General features: G+C 39.0%; 1 protein-coding gene across 1 annotated transcript in view; it reads left to right on the forward strand.

Moving 5' to 3' along the window:
* The window catches only part of TTC6 (tetratricopeptide repeat domain 6), a gene marked incomplete at both ends in the record, with an annotated part of 174,830 nt that overhangs the window by 87,386 nt on the left and 70,089 nt on the right, over positions 1-17,355 (forward strand). Inside the window, 4 exons of the mRNA XM_080912417.1 lie at positions 3,765-4,123; positions 14,023-14,476; positions 14,750-14,879; positions 15,687-15,859. Of these exons, the coding sequence (XP_080768543.1) occupies positions 3,765-4,123; positions 14,023-14,476; positions 14,750-14,879; positions 15,687-15,859 (1,116 nt within the window). The remainder of the gene's footprint in view (positions 1-3,764; positions 4,124-14,022; positions 14,477-14,749; positions 14,880-15,686; positions 15,860-17,355) is intronic.

Consider the following 17,355-nt stretch of genomic DNA (forward strand, 5'->3'; position numbering starts at 1 on the left):
TACTGGAAGTCCTGGCTGGAGAAATTAGACCGCAAAAGTAAATCAAAGGGATACAAATTTGAAAGGAAGAAGTAAAAACATGACTATTTGCAGATGACATAATAGTGTACTTAAGCAACCCCACAAATACCACCAGAGAACTCTTACCACTAATAAACAAGATCAGCAAAGTGGCTGGATATAAAATTAACTCACACAAATGAGTAGCCTTCCTATATTCAAAGGACAAACATGTGGAGAAAGAAATTAGGGAAAAGATACCCTTCACAATAGTCACAAAATCTCTGAAATACCATGGTGTGACTCTAAGCAATTGCAGGACCTCTATGACAAGAACTTCAAACCTGTAAAGAAAGAAATTGAGGAAGATCTCAGAAAATGGAAAGATCTCCTATGCTCATGGATTTGAAGGACCAACATTTTAAAAATCGCCATCTTTCGAAAAGCAATCTACATATTCAATGAAATCCCCATCAATATTCCAACCCAGTTCTTCTCTGAGTTGGAAAGAGCAAGGTGCAATTCCATTTGGAATAACAAAAGACCTAGAATAGCGAAATCCATCTTTAACAACAAGAAAACATCTGCAGGAATCACTATCCCTGACCTCAAGCTATTTACAAGGCAATTCTGCTGAAAACTGCATGTTACTGGTACAGACATAGGCACGTGGATCAATAAAATAAAATAGAAGATCCAGAAATGAGCCCTCATGTATATGGTCACCTGATTTTTGACAAAGGAGCTGTAAACATTCAATGGAAAGAGGGCAGCCTATTCAAACAAATGGTGTTGGTCCAACTGGCACTCAGCATAAAGAAGAATGAAAATAGACCCTTTTTTATCTCCTTGTACAAAGCTCAAGTGCAAGTGGATCAAAGATCTCCACAATAAACCAGGTAAACTAAAATTATTAGAAGAGAAAGTAGAAAAAACCTTAGAACACAAAGGCACAGGAGAAAATTGCCAGAACAGAACAACAATGGCTCGAGCTCTAAGGTCAAATATCAGCAAATGGGACTTAATGAGATTTCCATGTTTCTGTAAGGCTATGGACACTATCATGAAAACAAAATGGCAGCCAACGGTGTGGGAAAAGATATTTACCAACCCCACATCAGATAGAGGCCTAATATCCAAGGCATACAAAGATTTCAAAAAGCTAGACACCAGAGAATCAAACAACCATATTAAAAAATGGAGTACAGAGCTAAACAAAATGTTCTCAATTGAGAAATATCGAATGACTGAGAAACATCTAAGGAAGTGCTCAACATCCTTAGCCATCAAGGAAATGCAAATCAAAACAACCTGAGATTCTACCTCACACTAGTCAGATTGGCCAAGATCCAAAACTCAGATGACAGTAGATGCTGGCTAGGTTGTGGAGAAAGAGGAACACTTCTCCACTATTGGTGGGGTTGTAAACTGATACAAGCACTCTGGAAATCAGTCTGGGGATTCCTCAGAAAAATGGACATAGTACTACCTGAAGACCCAGTTATTCCACTTCTGGGCATTTATCCCAGAGAATCTTCAACATACAACAAAGATACATGCACCACAATGTTCATTGCAGCTCTATTTATAATAGCCAGAAGCTGGAAAGAACCCAGATGTCCTTCAGTAGATGAATGGATACAATTTACACAATGGAGTCCTACTCAGCTATCAGAAAAATGGCCTTAACAACATTCTCAAGAAAATGGCTGCATCTAGAGAATATCATCCTGAGTGAGATAACCCAATCACAAAAGAACAGACATAACATTCAGTCACTGATAATGGGATACTAACTCCAGAAAGCCCTGACCAGCCCAGAAACAACCCACAGACTGTGTGAAGATCAAGAAAAAAAGAAAAAATAGAATATATTTTAATTAAAATAGAACTGTATCACATCCCCCTTTTTTCCTACAGCCCCTCACAGTTTCTCTCTTATCTCCTCAAATTAATAACCTCTTTTCCTATATTATTGTTACATATATACATATGTGTATGTATAGGTACTCACAAATACTTAATTACAACCTTATAAAATGTGTTTGTATACTTTTATGCAAAAATGCTTAAAAATCTGTACATTTATCTTTGTTTTTTTAAAATAAAGTTAAAAAAAAAAGAAAATGGTTGCATCTAGAGAATATCATCCTGAGTGAGATAACCCAGTCAGAAAAGAGCAGACATAATATGCAGTCACTGATAATGGGATGCTAACCCCAGAAAGCTCCGAACACCCAGAAACAACTCACAGATCGTGTGAAGTTCAAGGAAAAAAAAACATTATGCTTAATCCTTACACACCAAAACTTTGACCAATTCCAGTAACATCCTGTTTTACATGTACTTTTTGTTCATAAATCTAGTAAGACCTTAATGTACACTATCAAACCTTTGACAAAAAAAAAAAAAAAAGCTAAGCACAGACAAAAATGTGTTCATATACTTTTATGCAAAAATGCTTAATATTTGTTCACATATCTTTGTTTTTTAAAATAAAGTTGTTAAAAAAAAGACATTTAACTTTGAAATTATTCAAGAACAGGACCCAAAAGGTCTGAGCAGCAACTTTCTGAATATTACCCCAGTGACTCAGGACATAATAACAGGAATTGAGAACCAGAGTTGCATAAATTACAAGGCTTCTGTTCAGAATGAAATCAGAGAGACAGCTTACAAAATGCAAAAATAATCCTTCTTAGATATTTGTATGATAGGAATTAATATACAATGTAGAAAGTGCTCTAAATAATAAAATAAAATAAAAAACAAACAAACCAAACCAAGCAAGTAAGCACGTAAGCAAGCAAGCAAACAAAAACCAAATAGAAAGAAAGAAGACTCAATCACTAAATAGACAAATGAACTAAATATTTTTCAAGACTTTAAATCCAAATGATTGATATATTGAAAAGTGTCATCATTCTTAGCCATCAGGTAAGCACAAATCAAAATTACCTTGATAGTTTATCTCATCCTAGTTAGGATGGCAATCACCAATAAAATACATGACAACAGAGGGTGTGGGCAAAGGGAATCTGTTTGCAGTAGGAATGGGAATGTAAATTAGTGTAGCTGCTATAGGAAGTAAACAAGAAGGTTGGTCAGGAAACTAAGTCTAGAGCTATGATTCGACCTGACTGCTCCCGGGCACAATTCTGAATGAATCAAAATCAGTACTCAGTAAGCACATCTATACATCCCTGTAATGTTGGAGCTTTAGTTACCGAAGACAAGTTATCCTCAGGGCAGAGGTCATAGGTAGATAAAGAAATGGATAAAGACTATTTGTCATGCACAATGCTCAACAGTAATCATCCACAAAGAAGGGTGAAGTTGTTTCATTTGAGGGCAGCTGGATGTAGCCTGGAGGCAATCATGTGTTGTGAAAGGTCAGATGAAGAAAGACAAATATGATATTTTCTATCTGGATCTAGATGTTTCAAGTCATGAAGGTAGAAGGGAGACTATTTGGGGAAAGGAAGAACATTAGGGTGAAGGGATAAGAAAAAGACAGGGATGAATGTGGTCAAAACACACTACATACATGCCTGAGGATGTCATGATGAAAAATGTTATTTCATACAACTTGTACACACGGTGACAACTTAAAGACTACATTGTTTCACACTTACACAATAAACCCAAACCACACTAATTGCAGTTGTGATAGTATTAATTTAAAATATAGAACAACTATATTATGTAATTTAAAATATAAAACAACTATTATATGTAATTTCCACCCCTGTTTTCTTATGAAGAGATCAAAGTCTGCAGTTGAGTTGTGGAAAGAAGAGACCCCACCACCATTTATAATGAAGGATGATATAGACAGCAACTTGAAGCAGTTGAAATACCAGAAGAAGAAGGAGCTGGAGCGCCAGCTTGCCAAGCAAAGGATGTTGCTTGACCTGCCCCTAAAAGGCAGCCTGGAAACCTTGCATGAGTCAGAAAGCATGAAATGCCTGTCTTTTTCTCTCATTGAAGCATCAAGAAAGGCTGGCATTAGCTACATTGTGTTTCCCAGTAAGAAGAAGAAACAAGTAAAGAAAGGGCATAAGTTCCAGAAGACCGCACAAGTGTATGAACTGCTCTCCAGGCCTCCGAGAAAACTACAAAGGTTCTGTTCAAGTGGCTGGGTGGGGGGGGGGGGAGGCGGTATTGTGTTATCCTTTAAGGACTTAATTTTATGATTTGATCCAGAATCGTTCCTGTTTATACTTCTTGGGAAATATGCTAGCTAAAGAGTAAAGCTCCAATTTTAAAATATGTAGCTATTTCATAGTGCAAATACATGGATGATTTAACTTCCTGTTTTAAGACTGAATCCATTTTATGTCTCTCTGTGTAAAGGAGAAAAAATGTTAACGATATATTTGCTAAACTGTCTTGATGCACAGATCCAATCTTTATTCCAAACCAATTCCATCTATTCCAAAATCAAAACAGACTGCTAATATTTAACTGTTTAAAGATATTTGTCGGGCTGTGTAATAAATATAGTAATTGTAACCATTTTGTGTGTTGTGAACCTGTCTTCAAGGATCAATACATACACACAAAAAATAATTTTATTTTCACCCCAATTGGAGCTAACAGTAGCTAGCCTGTTTTCATAATGTGGAGGGTCTGAAATAGGAAGAGTGCAAAGGCCTGGTTCATGCTTACTGTTGAAGACATAGGTGCTCCTTGCAACCAAGGCTAATATGGAAATTTCCAGAAAGCCTGGGGATACATTTTTCCCCCTAGATATTCTCAGAATATAGAGTCTAATTAACTTATGCCTAATTAAAATGTAAGGGTTTTCCTGGTGAAAAGGAGTAGGAATGTTTCATTGTTATTAAAACATGCTAGCTCCTTGGTGTGGCTGGTGACAGTATCTTAGGAGCTGGGAATTTAGAACTTTGTAGGTGACAGCAGGGAGTCCAGTTCAGACCTGAGGTGCACGCTGGTCTCCACAGCTCCAGCAAGCTTTTCCTGCTGCTCAGCATCATATGGAGGTTTCAGACAGATTTCTCTGAGTTAGAAAAGATCCCTTAGGGAACAATCAGACCTTTGCTATGCACCTTTGATACATTTGCTGATTTCAAAGTGTGAACCTTTGTCCTCCGAGTAAAGAGACAAGACCATGCCACTTTGACTGCTCCTCCAGTGGTGGCTGTTATCTAAAATAATAGCAGATTAAATGCTTTCTGGGAGTTTTTGCAGTGCTTACAGAGCTTTTGTCATTTTGTTTCACCATTTAAAAATCTGTTTAAAATTTATTATAAAAAAAGTCGAAGAAAATTAAAACCCCCACATTGAAATTAACCAGAGCCAAAGACTATACAAGTTAGTGAAGTTCTGTATGGTTAGACAGTGGGAACAGAAGCGGTAGAGCTTCACATTGGATTTTATGCTTTTGATTCCAAATCTATTTTTATGTACTTATCCACCACACCAAACACACAATCCAGGACAGAGTTAGAACTAGAAAAGAAATTATCTGTCTGTTCTTTTCTTCATGACTCATATCTGTTGCCTGCATTCAGTCTTTCCTTAATCTTTAGCCTTTCTATATGTTATCCTTCTGAAAATGTAATATAGATGTGTGTGTGTGTGTGTGTGTGTGTGTGTGTGTGTGTGTAAACTAGTGAGCTTTAAAAAAATAAAATCACAGCATTTTCAGTCAAACGGATGGATTTAGAATGTATAGTGTTCAGTGTGGTCAGACATTCTAAGGAAGAACCAAACAAGCATGTTCTCCTGTGTATGTGGAATCTAGCCATCTCTCACGGTTTGGAGAAATGTGTTGGCCCCTTTTAATAACCTACATTAAGATGTGCATCTGCTGCGACATCCACAGTAGAAAGTGTCTGAGGGCCTTTGTGTACTGGCCCACCAGAAATAACTGTATCCTGGATGGTGTGTTATTACTTTCTACTTCCCTTTGAAACCTAATTGTTAGCTCAAAATGAATTACGGAACACCCTGAAGAATTTGATTTCTAAATTTAGGGATTTTTAAAAACTACTTTTGTTGACTCAGAAATATTCTTCCTACCCTTTTACACCCAGCTTTTCTCTTGCTGAGTGACAGCCATTCTTGGCTGACTCCCTTGAGGATTTGAAATGAACCCCACACACATTCATTCACCTTCCAAGTCAGACCTTGACTCTAGAACACTGCTCCTTCTGAAGGTCATTTGGGCAATTTAAGGTACCAGACTCACGCATCACCTTTCTGTCCCCTGTAGCTTCCCATCCTCAGCTGGGCTCTGGCAGAGTGACAGACACCCAGCACAACAGCACAGCCATCGCTCCTTCAGATATATCCTTGGCTCTGAGCCCTCAGTTGTGAGACCTGCTAGTGAGAGACTAGAGGGAGCCCTCAGTCAGGGATGTCTTCGCTCCTCTGTCACGTTTCAGCTTTTTCTTATTCTCCGAGGGCTGGAGGAAGTTCAGTTCCAGCAACAAGGAGACGCCAACCATCTCCACATTGGCATTCGAACCAGGCCAAGCCACTTGGTTTCTTAGGCTGTTTCCTCATCTGGAAGATGAGCTTATCCTGACAGCTGAGGTTATTTCCAGCTCAGAAGTCTCGTAAGTGAGACAACAAAGTCAACATTATCCTCATACAAATGGAATATCTTGAGCAAGACATTTAAGCTGGTTAAAACTTCCCTGTTCCCTCCACCAGTGCCACATCTCACCTCAAGATAAATACAAGTACACATATTTCGCCCTGAGAACCTGGCCTCCCTGCGTGGCAGATGAACTAGCAGCTTAATTTACAATCTTGTTCCTTCACCCGAGAAACCGCGAACCATACTCCTGCCTGTGAAAAATGTGGATCCAGACTTTCTGACCATGCCTTTTTTCCCCTTTTTTTCTCTTTTAATTTGGGCTATTTAATTTCAGTGATCCAAGACTATAGCTTTTCCTTGTAAAAGTTCACCCATTATCTGTGTTTGCTTTTTACATTCCTCTAGAAACTTGTCTAACAGGTCCTAGTTCCCTTTAAGATATTATAATTATTTTATCAGCTAGTAAGATAATATCCTCATTGTAAAAAAAAAAAACCTAGAAACTATTGCAGACCTGTCATTAAGTCACCGTTAACATAGTTTTGAATGTGTACATGGGAACACATTTGAACAAACCTGTGGGAACAGATTATCCTTTATGCATATGCATGTTAAATGTGTGTTTGCGTATTACATAGAGAACATGGGACTATATCCATTAAGTTCTGGCATTGATTGTTTTTGAGCCATAGGTAGTTGGTGGGGACTGACTAAGAAGAGACTCCTCAGACGTTTACTTATGCCTTCTAAACGCTTAATTTTTAAAAAATATACTGAGCATATGTTAATGGTTAAAAGTAACCTTTTCACTTTCTTTTTAAAAAGCCTTTTTTTGGGAGGAAATCAGTGGAAACCATGGATTCTCAAAATAAAGTTCCATTCACTATGAGTATCTTGCAGAACAGACTAAGTGGGCTCCAAAACTGAACACGTAACTGTGGTCTTCTCCAGATTTACAGAGCTGTAAACAAAATATACAAGCTGTAAATGAAATATAGGTACATTTTAATTTCAAGTATTTACTTCATAAATGGATCTTAAAAGTGAGAGTTGCCTCTGCTTTGAAGCTGGAAGCTACTGCAAGTTGAAGTAAGAAGTGAGCAGGTTGTAAAGGAAATGATTACTTTAGCCGAGCAGTTCATTCCTTTAGAATAAATTTACCGAGCACCTTCCACACACCGGTTACTATTCTGGATAGGAAACCGCAATGAGGATGGTGAAGAATGCTAAGCAATCTCCTGCCCTCACAGAGTCTATATTCTGGAGGGAAAAGGGATAGCGGAGAGATTAACTAGTAATAGTAAGGGCATGATAAATATTATGAAGAGGATAAGGCAGGGTCGAGTAGTACAGTACAATACTACAGGAGAATAATACAGGAGCTGCTGTAGCAGGCAGAGTGCTCAGACGACATGTTAAAATCTCCTAAGAAGAGATTAAAGCAAGTGCAAAAGCCCTGAGTTGCAGAATATGCTCATTGCTTTTGGACAGCACGAAGACCAGCCTCTGGAACACTAGAGACTGATAAGAAAATAAGGTCAAGAAGTGTTTGAGGGATAATATCCACCTATTGGCCACAGTAAGTGATCAATGAGAAATTACTAGGAAGAGTGCCCATAAGTTGAAGCTCTAGAGATGTCTTAATGGGTATGAATGCTTTTATAATCGCAGGAAGCTGAGTTCAAATTGCCTGTACCCATACAAAAATGATGGGCATGGCTGCTTGTGCCTGTTACCCAGCATTAAGGATGGGGAAAGGTAGAGACAGGTAGGCCCAGCAGCTCATTAGCTAGCTAGCTGAAATAGAGCTTCAGGCTCAGTCAGATACTGTGATTCAGGAGTAAAGTGGAGAGTGATAGTGTGTGACACCCAACATCCTCCTCTGGAGTCTATGTGTACATCCATGGGTGTTTGTACTCATACACACTTGTCTACATACATACAAACACCATACACATAAATTTACAAAGGAAAATGTATTATTTCTAAGTTTTTTTGAACTTGAGAAGACACATGTTTGTAGGCTACAATAAATGTCTTGTATCTTTAAATATAAAAGGAGAACTCGAGATCAGAGAACAGTATGCTGAAATGATCAAATGCATCTTCCAAGAGCCTCAGCATGGTAGTATGTGGGACCTGGTGCTAGGAGTCCTACACAGTTCTTTGGCTGGGGAAAAGGCAGCCTGTGCCACCTCTGCCACTTGGCAGGATGCGGCAGAAAACTGCTGCCACTGGGCACCAATCTAAGCTGAACCAGGCTGGCAAGAGGCTCCTACACAGGATGCAAGAAACTTCGGTATAGAAAATCTCTTCCCAATCGGAGGTGTTATCAGCTCTTTAGAACAAAGGATGTCAGGTGGAGGAATGATTTCTACACATGTCTTGCTTTACTTTCGCGCCCATCTCCCCTCTAAATACAGTTTTGAAATGGTTCAGGGTCAGACAACCAGCTTCCTGTTGGCTTGGCCTCAGGGCTTGGGAAGACCTTGTCTACATATTTTGGAGCACTCTTGCTTCTGCCTAGAGCTTATGGGCAGTCATGTCTACGTGCAGGGGAGGGACTTGGGGTGTGGTCAATGCCTTGAGGGGCCATGCACTGGTGCACTGCTCATGGTAGCGTGAAAATTTCTGATTCTTGAGAGATTAGGAAGCTCCTGCCGTCTTGTTTACTACTCCTGGGACTTCAACTGGTCTCACTCGAGAATTAGGCTTCCTAACACAGCCTACCTTCCCCATAGTAGTGGTATAAATTAAATTATAATGGTAGCACAGAAACCTATAAGAAAGCTATTGAACGGCTCATGTGAAAAATGGCTGTTTGGTCTGAAATGAGAGCAATTCAGCTCATGAAAAGTGACCACATTCTAGACAGATGTTAGGAGGACAGCCTACAATATTTGCTCATGGACTATTGGAAAGATACAAGAAAGAAAGAAATCAGGGATATGCCCAAGTATTTTTACTGGATCAATTGAAAATATGATGGTTTTCCCAGATGATCGAGACCATACAAGGAGTAGGTAGGCATGATGAGAGTCAGATAAAGGTCTGTTAGGAATGCATGTCAGTTTAGTTTCACATCATAGTGACATTATAGGAGAGGTGAAATCATGGGCAGACCAGTAAAGGTCTACTTTACTACTGACCCTGCTGTGTAAAAGGTGAAACTCCTGTGATAGTTTGTATATCCTTGGGAGTGGCACTATGAGAAGGTGTGGCCCTATTGGAGTAAGTGTGTCACTGTGGGTATGGGCTTTAATATTCTTATCCTAGCTCCCTGGAACCTAGTATTTTTCTAACAGCCTTCAGATGAAGTTGTAGAACTCTTAACTCCTACTGTACTATGCCTGCTTTGATGCTGCTGTGTTCCTGCCTTGATGATAATGGACTGAGCTTCTGAACCTGTAAGCCAGCTCTAACTTAAATGTTGTCCTTATAAGAGTTGCCTTGGTTATACTGTTTGTTCACAGCAGTAAAACCCTAACTAAAATACTTCCCTTGATAACTATATCATGGCTTTGGAAAGAAAGCCAGAACAAAAGCTTCAGATCAAGTGTCAGAAGGTGTGCACATTGCTTTAGTACATCTTGAACTAAGGTGGTCATTGTAATGAAAACCTGGTTAAATTTACCTTCAAAAGTTGTAAGAATTTTTTCCAGACATTTGGTTTTACTACAGGCCAAACAGGAAATGGAGTGGTCACCTGTATGTGTCTTTGACATTGCTGATGCTGATATTACTGTGAATGTGTAGTTTCAACAGTCACCTGGTGTATTTTAATGTGTGCTGCCTTACTGGAGGATGGTGTGGGCTAGGATGAGGCACCTCCAGAGTTTTATGTCTTGTTTTTACTACCATTATATTCTTGTCTACACTGAACTTTTTCTAATTTACTCTTTTCTGCTACATGTTCCAGGATAAGAAAATGACTACAGGGGCCATCCTTGCCTCCACAGATCCATTATTAGATAGTGATGGGCTAGTAGAAGTCTTCTTAGCACTTGCTTAATTAATTCTTTAATTTTATTGGCTCAGTGTCATGTTAAGTTTAGAGTGAGTATATAGGGGCTGGAGAGATAGCTCAGTAGTTAAGAGCACTGACTGCTCTTTCAGAGGTCCTGAGTTCAGTTCCCAGAAACCACATCATCATTTACAACCTTCTGTAATGGGATCTGATGCCCTCTTCAGGTGTGTCTGAAGACAGGACAGTGTACTCACACACAATAAATAAATCTTAAAAAAACATAGAGTGAGTATCTATCTGTATCCCCCAGAAGGCCAGAACACTAGTGTTTAGACTCGTTGGGGGTAATTTTGTGGATGCATGTGTCACTCAGTGAGATCTGGCCTGTGCTTCATCTTAGGTGAGGTTTTAGGTTGTGAACTTTTTCTGGTTCTGAGATCTGGGCAAAATGACAGAAATCTTAAATATATAGCCAGTTAGTTTTTATGCCCAGAAGACCCAGAAGATTCTTACTTATCTAAGTCCAACAATACCTTAGCAGTCTGTCCATCTGTCCTATCACTGAAAAAAAAAAAAAAAACTGTAGCCATTAAGTTATTGCCACAGGTCCTTGCAAAATAGAACCCTTTTATTACCATTCCGTTCTTGTGGTTAATCTTTGTAATTGTGTCTTTGGTGTCTGTGCTGGATAGGTAGGTTTTGGTGGGACTCACCACTCTACAGCCATATTTATCCCACTGGGACCACCAAACCATATCAGTTCCTTCTTCATCCTCTACTTCTTTACCTCTGCCTCTGAGATCAGGATCTATAGTATATGTGCCGTTGCATTTGCATTTTCTGTTTCCCCTCCAGGGCTTAGAGTTTGACTAGGGATGCTACAGTTTGCAGATCAGCTCTCCTTTCCCCAAGGATTTTAAGAGCTCACTCTTGTGACAGTCAGTGGTTCTTAGAGCATTATTCTTGTTATCAGTGTATTTTATGTGGAAACTTGTTATAATGTAACTCCAGGACCTCACCTTATGCCTCCTAAATTAGAGATTATGAAGGACCAAAAAAATCTGCCTTTCAACAAGCCTCCTATGTATTTCTGATGTACGGTAACTTCTAAGATAATCTTCTAGACATTGCTAAGGTACTGTAACCCAAGCTGCACTAACTAGGGCCACCAGCCATATGGATATGGTACTGGCAACTGTGGCTGGGTAAATGTATTCAGATCTCACAGCTGAAAGACTTTGGGATCCTGTGTGGTGATCCAGTGTAACGCAACACAAGTATAAGGCAATATGACAGTATAGTCATTAACAGCTGTTTACGAAGGGGGAGACTGCATCTCCAGCTGAGGGATATAATGTCTCAGCCAGTCTCTCCTGTTAGAAAAGATAACTGGAATTTTGGGGGAAATATTCCATTTTCCATGTCTGCATATTTAGTTTTGTGTTCATCTCACAGTAACTTCATTACCTTGCTGCATTTAGGGGTTTGGGCTTTAAGTAGGTACCACCACTATTCTGTTCTTTTAAAGTGTTTCTCTCAGCTCTTATCAGAGAAGCTTCCTCTCTGTAGACAGTAACTGACCCAGAGTTACCCACATCTGGTCAATGTACAGAGAGAGAGAGAGAGAGAGAGAGAGAGAGAGAGAGAGAGAGAGAGAGATAGACAGACTGACTGACTGACTTTGGAGAAGTCAGTCTTAAATGGATGTCTTCATCAAACCCTTACCTCATCACGACTCAGTGACCGATGTGGAAGAGGAAGTGGGAAAAGCATGTGGGCTGACAGATGATGTGATGATGTTATGGATGACTTTAAGGAAACACTTTCAGTCACAACAGGACTGATGCACATATGAACACACAGAGACAGTGATAGCACACAGAACCTGCATGGGTTTAGGGGAGATGGGTTCAGCTATGAGACTGGAACATGGACACAAACTCCCACCCTTACCCAGGAAGCTAATTGTGATTGACAGCTGCCATGAGAAGTAAAATCAGTTTTCTTCAATGGAGGGTCACAGGGTATGCCAACCACACTCCAGGGCGGGCCCGATGCCCAGGAGTAGCTGGCCGACACAAATCTACGGTCAGTAACATTTCTGTGGACTTTTTGTTTTATTTGCTTTGTTTGGCATTTTTTCTTTTTGTCTTACTGTATTGTTGTTTGCTTTGATTTTTGTTTTTGTTTTTCTGCTGGGAGAAAGACAGAAAAAAAGAGAACCAACATGACATTGGGGGATTAGGGAGGTGAGGCAGATCTTGAAGGACCTGAGGAGGGGGAAGCATGATAAAAATATTTTGCATGAAAAAAAATTAAAAAATAAAAGAAAAATTCCTTTAAAACATGCCCAAGTGATTACTGTGAGCACTCGTTTTGACCTAGTAACTAAATGACTCACACTTGACTTTGTAGGTTCTTGCCTTTCTCCAGAACACTCCTTCTAGCCAGAACTGGTGATAAGCTTTAATTCCACTACATGGCAGTACTACGTTCCATGTGTTACCTGGGCCCTGGTTGTATGCTGTCCTTTCTGTGAATTTCCTGAGCTCCCATCTTATACAAAACACTTTCTACTAACCTGAGTGCATTCTCATTTTAGGATAATTTGGGGAACATATGACAATGGTGTATGGTAGAAGGAAGCAATGATTCTTGTGGCATCTAGGGGCTAAGACCATGTGGGAGCGCAAACAATCCACCTGGCACAGAAATTAGAAACGTGACTAGAGGAGCCAGGTAGTCAGTGGGCTGCATCATTTGAAAGCACTTGAATGATTAATTTATGGAAGAAATAAGGTTCAAGTTCTGATTCTCTGTAGCCTTTGGAAGAAGTAGTTCCTTTCTCCCCTCTGTTTACCATCTGAAGTCCCCACTACAGTCCTTTCGTTAGAGAGCGAGAGTGAGGTAACCCAGTCACAAAAGAACAGACATAATATGCAGTCACTGATAATGGGATACTAACCCCAGAAATTTTGAACACCCCAGAAACAAGTCACAGACTGTGTGAAGTTCATGAAAAAAAAAGAAGAAATATAGTAACACTCAAAGATTTTACTTCTGTGAATGAAGAAATGGTGCTATGTGCTTGACAATGCGATGTATAATTTAACACCTCGGTGACTGTAAAAAAATATATGTGAAATAAAAGTCCTTATTAAGTATTCCATTGGAAATAACAAAAAAAAAAAAAAAAAAAAAAAAAAAAAAAAAAAAAAAAAAAAAAAAAGATTAGGCCGGAGTGCCATAGGCATCATGAAACAGTCTAGAAAGCCTGACATATTAGAAATACATTTCCATTTAGTTAACAGTCTTCATACTACATTACAGTTAATGACTGAAAATGTGAACTCAGGTTACATAAAATTAGCATTTTTTTGATAAAAGAAAAACAGCAATTTTTGTGTGTAGTCGAGTTTGAATCATTGATCAGAAAGGCAATTGTATTTCTGTAACTAAGAATAATATTCATTTTTTTTGAAACCAGATCAGTATCTCATGGAGTACTTCCTGGAGAGAGAAAGTATTTCCTGAAAGTTCCATTCTATGACCTTCCAATACGGTGCCCCAGCGTGCCCACACTTCCAAACTTTGATAAGTTTGCTCAAAGCAAAGGAGGAATACCAGAAAATACTGATCCTCTGAAATGGGTTATTGAGCTATTTGCTAAAGACAGACCTCAGAAAACACGCACACCAGTTGCATCATCTGTTCAGAACGATGTTCCGGAGCCAGTGATAGAGCTCTCCAAAATAGAGTTAAGTGACCATGTGAAGTGTAATCTTCCACGGGAGGTCATTAAGTACTATGAATCTGAAGTGGAGAAATTGACTCAAGAAATAAAAAATGGGCAAAAGAATCATGCATTTGCATATTGTAGGCGTGGAGCGATTTATCGAAAACTGGGAAAGCTGCAAAGTGCCATGAATGACCTGCAGGAAGTAAGTTTTAAAAAATAAAGACAACACAGTTTACCGTTTACATTACTTTTGTAATACTGTAAGTTCTTCATTGAGATGTTGAATAGCAAATGATTGTTGAACAGCTTATGTGAGTGTGAAATACAAGTATTAACACTTTCGGATACTTATTAGAACACTAGATTTGGGGGTGGGGAGGTCTTATTGGCACACATGTGAGCTGGAGAAAGTCATTTAGTAGCATTTCTTCCTTTTGCAAATGACCTCACCTGGCTTTGTACACATGTTTTTCAGACCATATTTGTGGAGCCGATGTTTCTAAATGCCTATTGGCACAGACATTTTATTTATCTTTTCCAAGACAAAATTAATGATGCTTTGGATGACTTGAATTTCATAAATAAGTACAATAAAAACAATGCAGGTGGGTGGCGTGTGGAGCCAGTTCTAGTGCCTGTTGCTTCATCTCAACTCTTGTCATTGTTACAAATAGACACGAATGTTAGAAGTTCTGCATGAGTGGTGTGAATGTCTTCAGCTTTAAAAATAAATTTTTTTTAATATTATAAATGCAGAGCTCATATAGCCTTACACTGTTAAAAAAATAAACAAACTCATTCTGTTCGAATTTATGCCCTGGAGATCTGTTTTGGCCCGATCCCTTGCATTTATCTCATAAGGAGAATATGAACTCATTCATAATGGGGGTGTGTGCTTTGTAAATCTCTTGGCCATGCCTTTCAGCATGAGAGCTGTTGGGCTGCAACCGTGCTGTATTGCCATAAGTTTTCTAACTCTCTGAATGCCTGCATACAGAGCTTTCTAGAAACGTGGGAATGTCACAGCCATCTTTGAATCCCTAGTGCTCACAGATCACATAGTATATAGAAGATGGCTGAATGTTTCTGATCTGTGCTGCTCTCTGTGTGCTAAGAGTTCATACAGTTCTGCGTCATGCAAACTTAACATTTCATTGCATCTGGTAAGACTGAAACGTTTCAAAGAGATTTGGAGGTGAGTGGTAATTTTGCTACTTTAGAGTAACTGCTTAAAATTGCAAATGAGTATTCAGACATTGAGGGAAAAATAAGGCACGGGCTTAAGAAAAATGAAATAAAGTACACTATTCAAAATCATTGGAAGACTACAGTTTTGGAGAGGGATTGCTGCTTTAAAGTTTTACAGCTAATGAATAAATTGTAAAGTGGAGTTTTGCCTCTTTTCTTTATAGAGGCATACTTGTCAAAGGCAGAGATTTTCAGAGAGAAGAAGGATATTACGTTGGCAATTCTGAACTATAGTCAGGCCATTAAGTGCAGGCCCAAAGACGCCAACCTCTATTTCAAGAGAGGGGAGATGTACGAGAAAACAAACCAAGTGTTGGCGATTGATGACTACTCAAAAGTAAGTGTCGTGATGCCCAGTGATCCCATCTATAAATTTTACATCGCAAACATTCTTTTCCACTCATTTGTTTTAAGAGTGTTTGGCCTGCATACATGTATGTACCTGGTACCTGCAGTGGTTAGAGGGCCATCAGGTTCCTGGACCTGGAGTTACAGACTCCACTGGGGATGCTCAAACCGAGAGTCTCATATACTCCATTTGATAAACTAATTAAAAGCTATTTATAGAACTTTTATTGCTGGTATGCTGTTACACCAATTTCATGATTTAAAAACATTGGTGGATGAATGGAAATCAAAAGATGGATTTGAGACACTGGGGCAACCCCACAGAACTCTCAACGTTTCCAATTCTCTTTTCTTGGACTGAGAAATGTGGTTTGAGAAGCCTTTGAAAATTGACTTTTCTCTATGGATAATAGAAGAAATCGCTTTCTCCCTTTATTAAAATCTTGAACAGCTGGCACCCTCTTCATGGAACCTACTGGTTCTCAAAGAAGCTCTGATGACAGGTCCATTCAGTCTTTCATTCACAAATATTTATTGATTGAGACATTGCATAAGTTGTGAAAGACATAGAAGTGTTTCTAGATTATGCATATCTCAAAGAAAAGATTCTTAAGGAAAGATAAAGACACACATGAGATACAAAATTATGATGGTGTCATGAAGGAAAGCAGGTTCTAGGGAGGTATCTGTATTTGTCTCTAGGTATCAGAATACCCACAAGGAAGTGAACGTTTGATTGAAATGCACCTTAAGGCTGCCACCAGGGAAACATTTCCTTTGGATGCAGTAATGCAGGCATTTCTGGTGGACTGACTTTTAGCTATAAATCTTAGTCTTAAGTACAATAGACAATTAGAAGACAAATTTCTTAAATTATTCAACTGTGCATGTTTCCACCTGCCATATTTTCTCATGGCTTAGCTTGATGTTCTTCTGCTTAGGGAAAGTATTATTGGTCTTGTAACTTCTGATTTAGAAATAACCAAAACTGTCTTTCGAGGTTGTGAGATTACACAGTGAGTAGGTTTAATTTAGGTATGTGTGTGTATATAAAATCATATACATATGTGCACGTAACAATTAATGAAGAAAGAGATCATGAATTTGAAAAAGAGCAAGGAAGGGAAGGAGAAAATGATGTCTACTTTACATATCCTTGGAGAGCTCCCCTGTGCTGCAGTTCTTTCCTAGCACCAGTTAGAAGGCAACTTGCCAGCTGAACATATGGGTGACTCTGCTTCTGCCCTCTGCTGTCTCTATGTCCGTGAGTAACCATGAGCCATGTCACCGTCTTTATTTCTTCTCATGTTAGGGACTGGATTAAGCCATAACCTATGTGACTGAATCAGCTCGACTCTTTCGTCTACTGTTAGGACAGAATGATGTGAGACAGTGTAGCTCTACCTACTACAGTTTTTATTTTTGAGATTATTATATAATTATATCATATTTCTCCCTTTCCATTCTTCCTACCAAAGCCTCCTG

This window comes from Micromys minutus (assembly GCF_963924665.1).
Source record: "Micromys minutus genome assembly, chromosome: 1".
In the NCBI taxonomy this organism is placed as follows: Eukaryota; Metazoa; Chordata; class Mammalia; order Rodentia; family Muridae; genus Micromys; species Micromys minutus.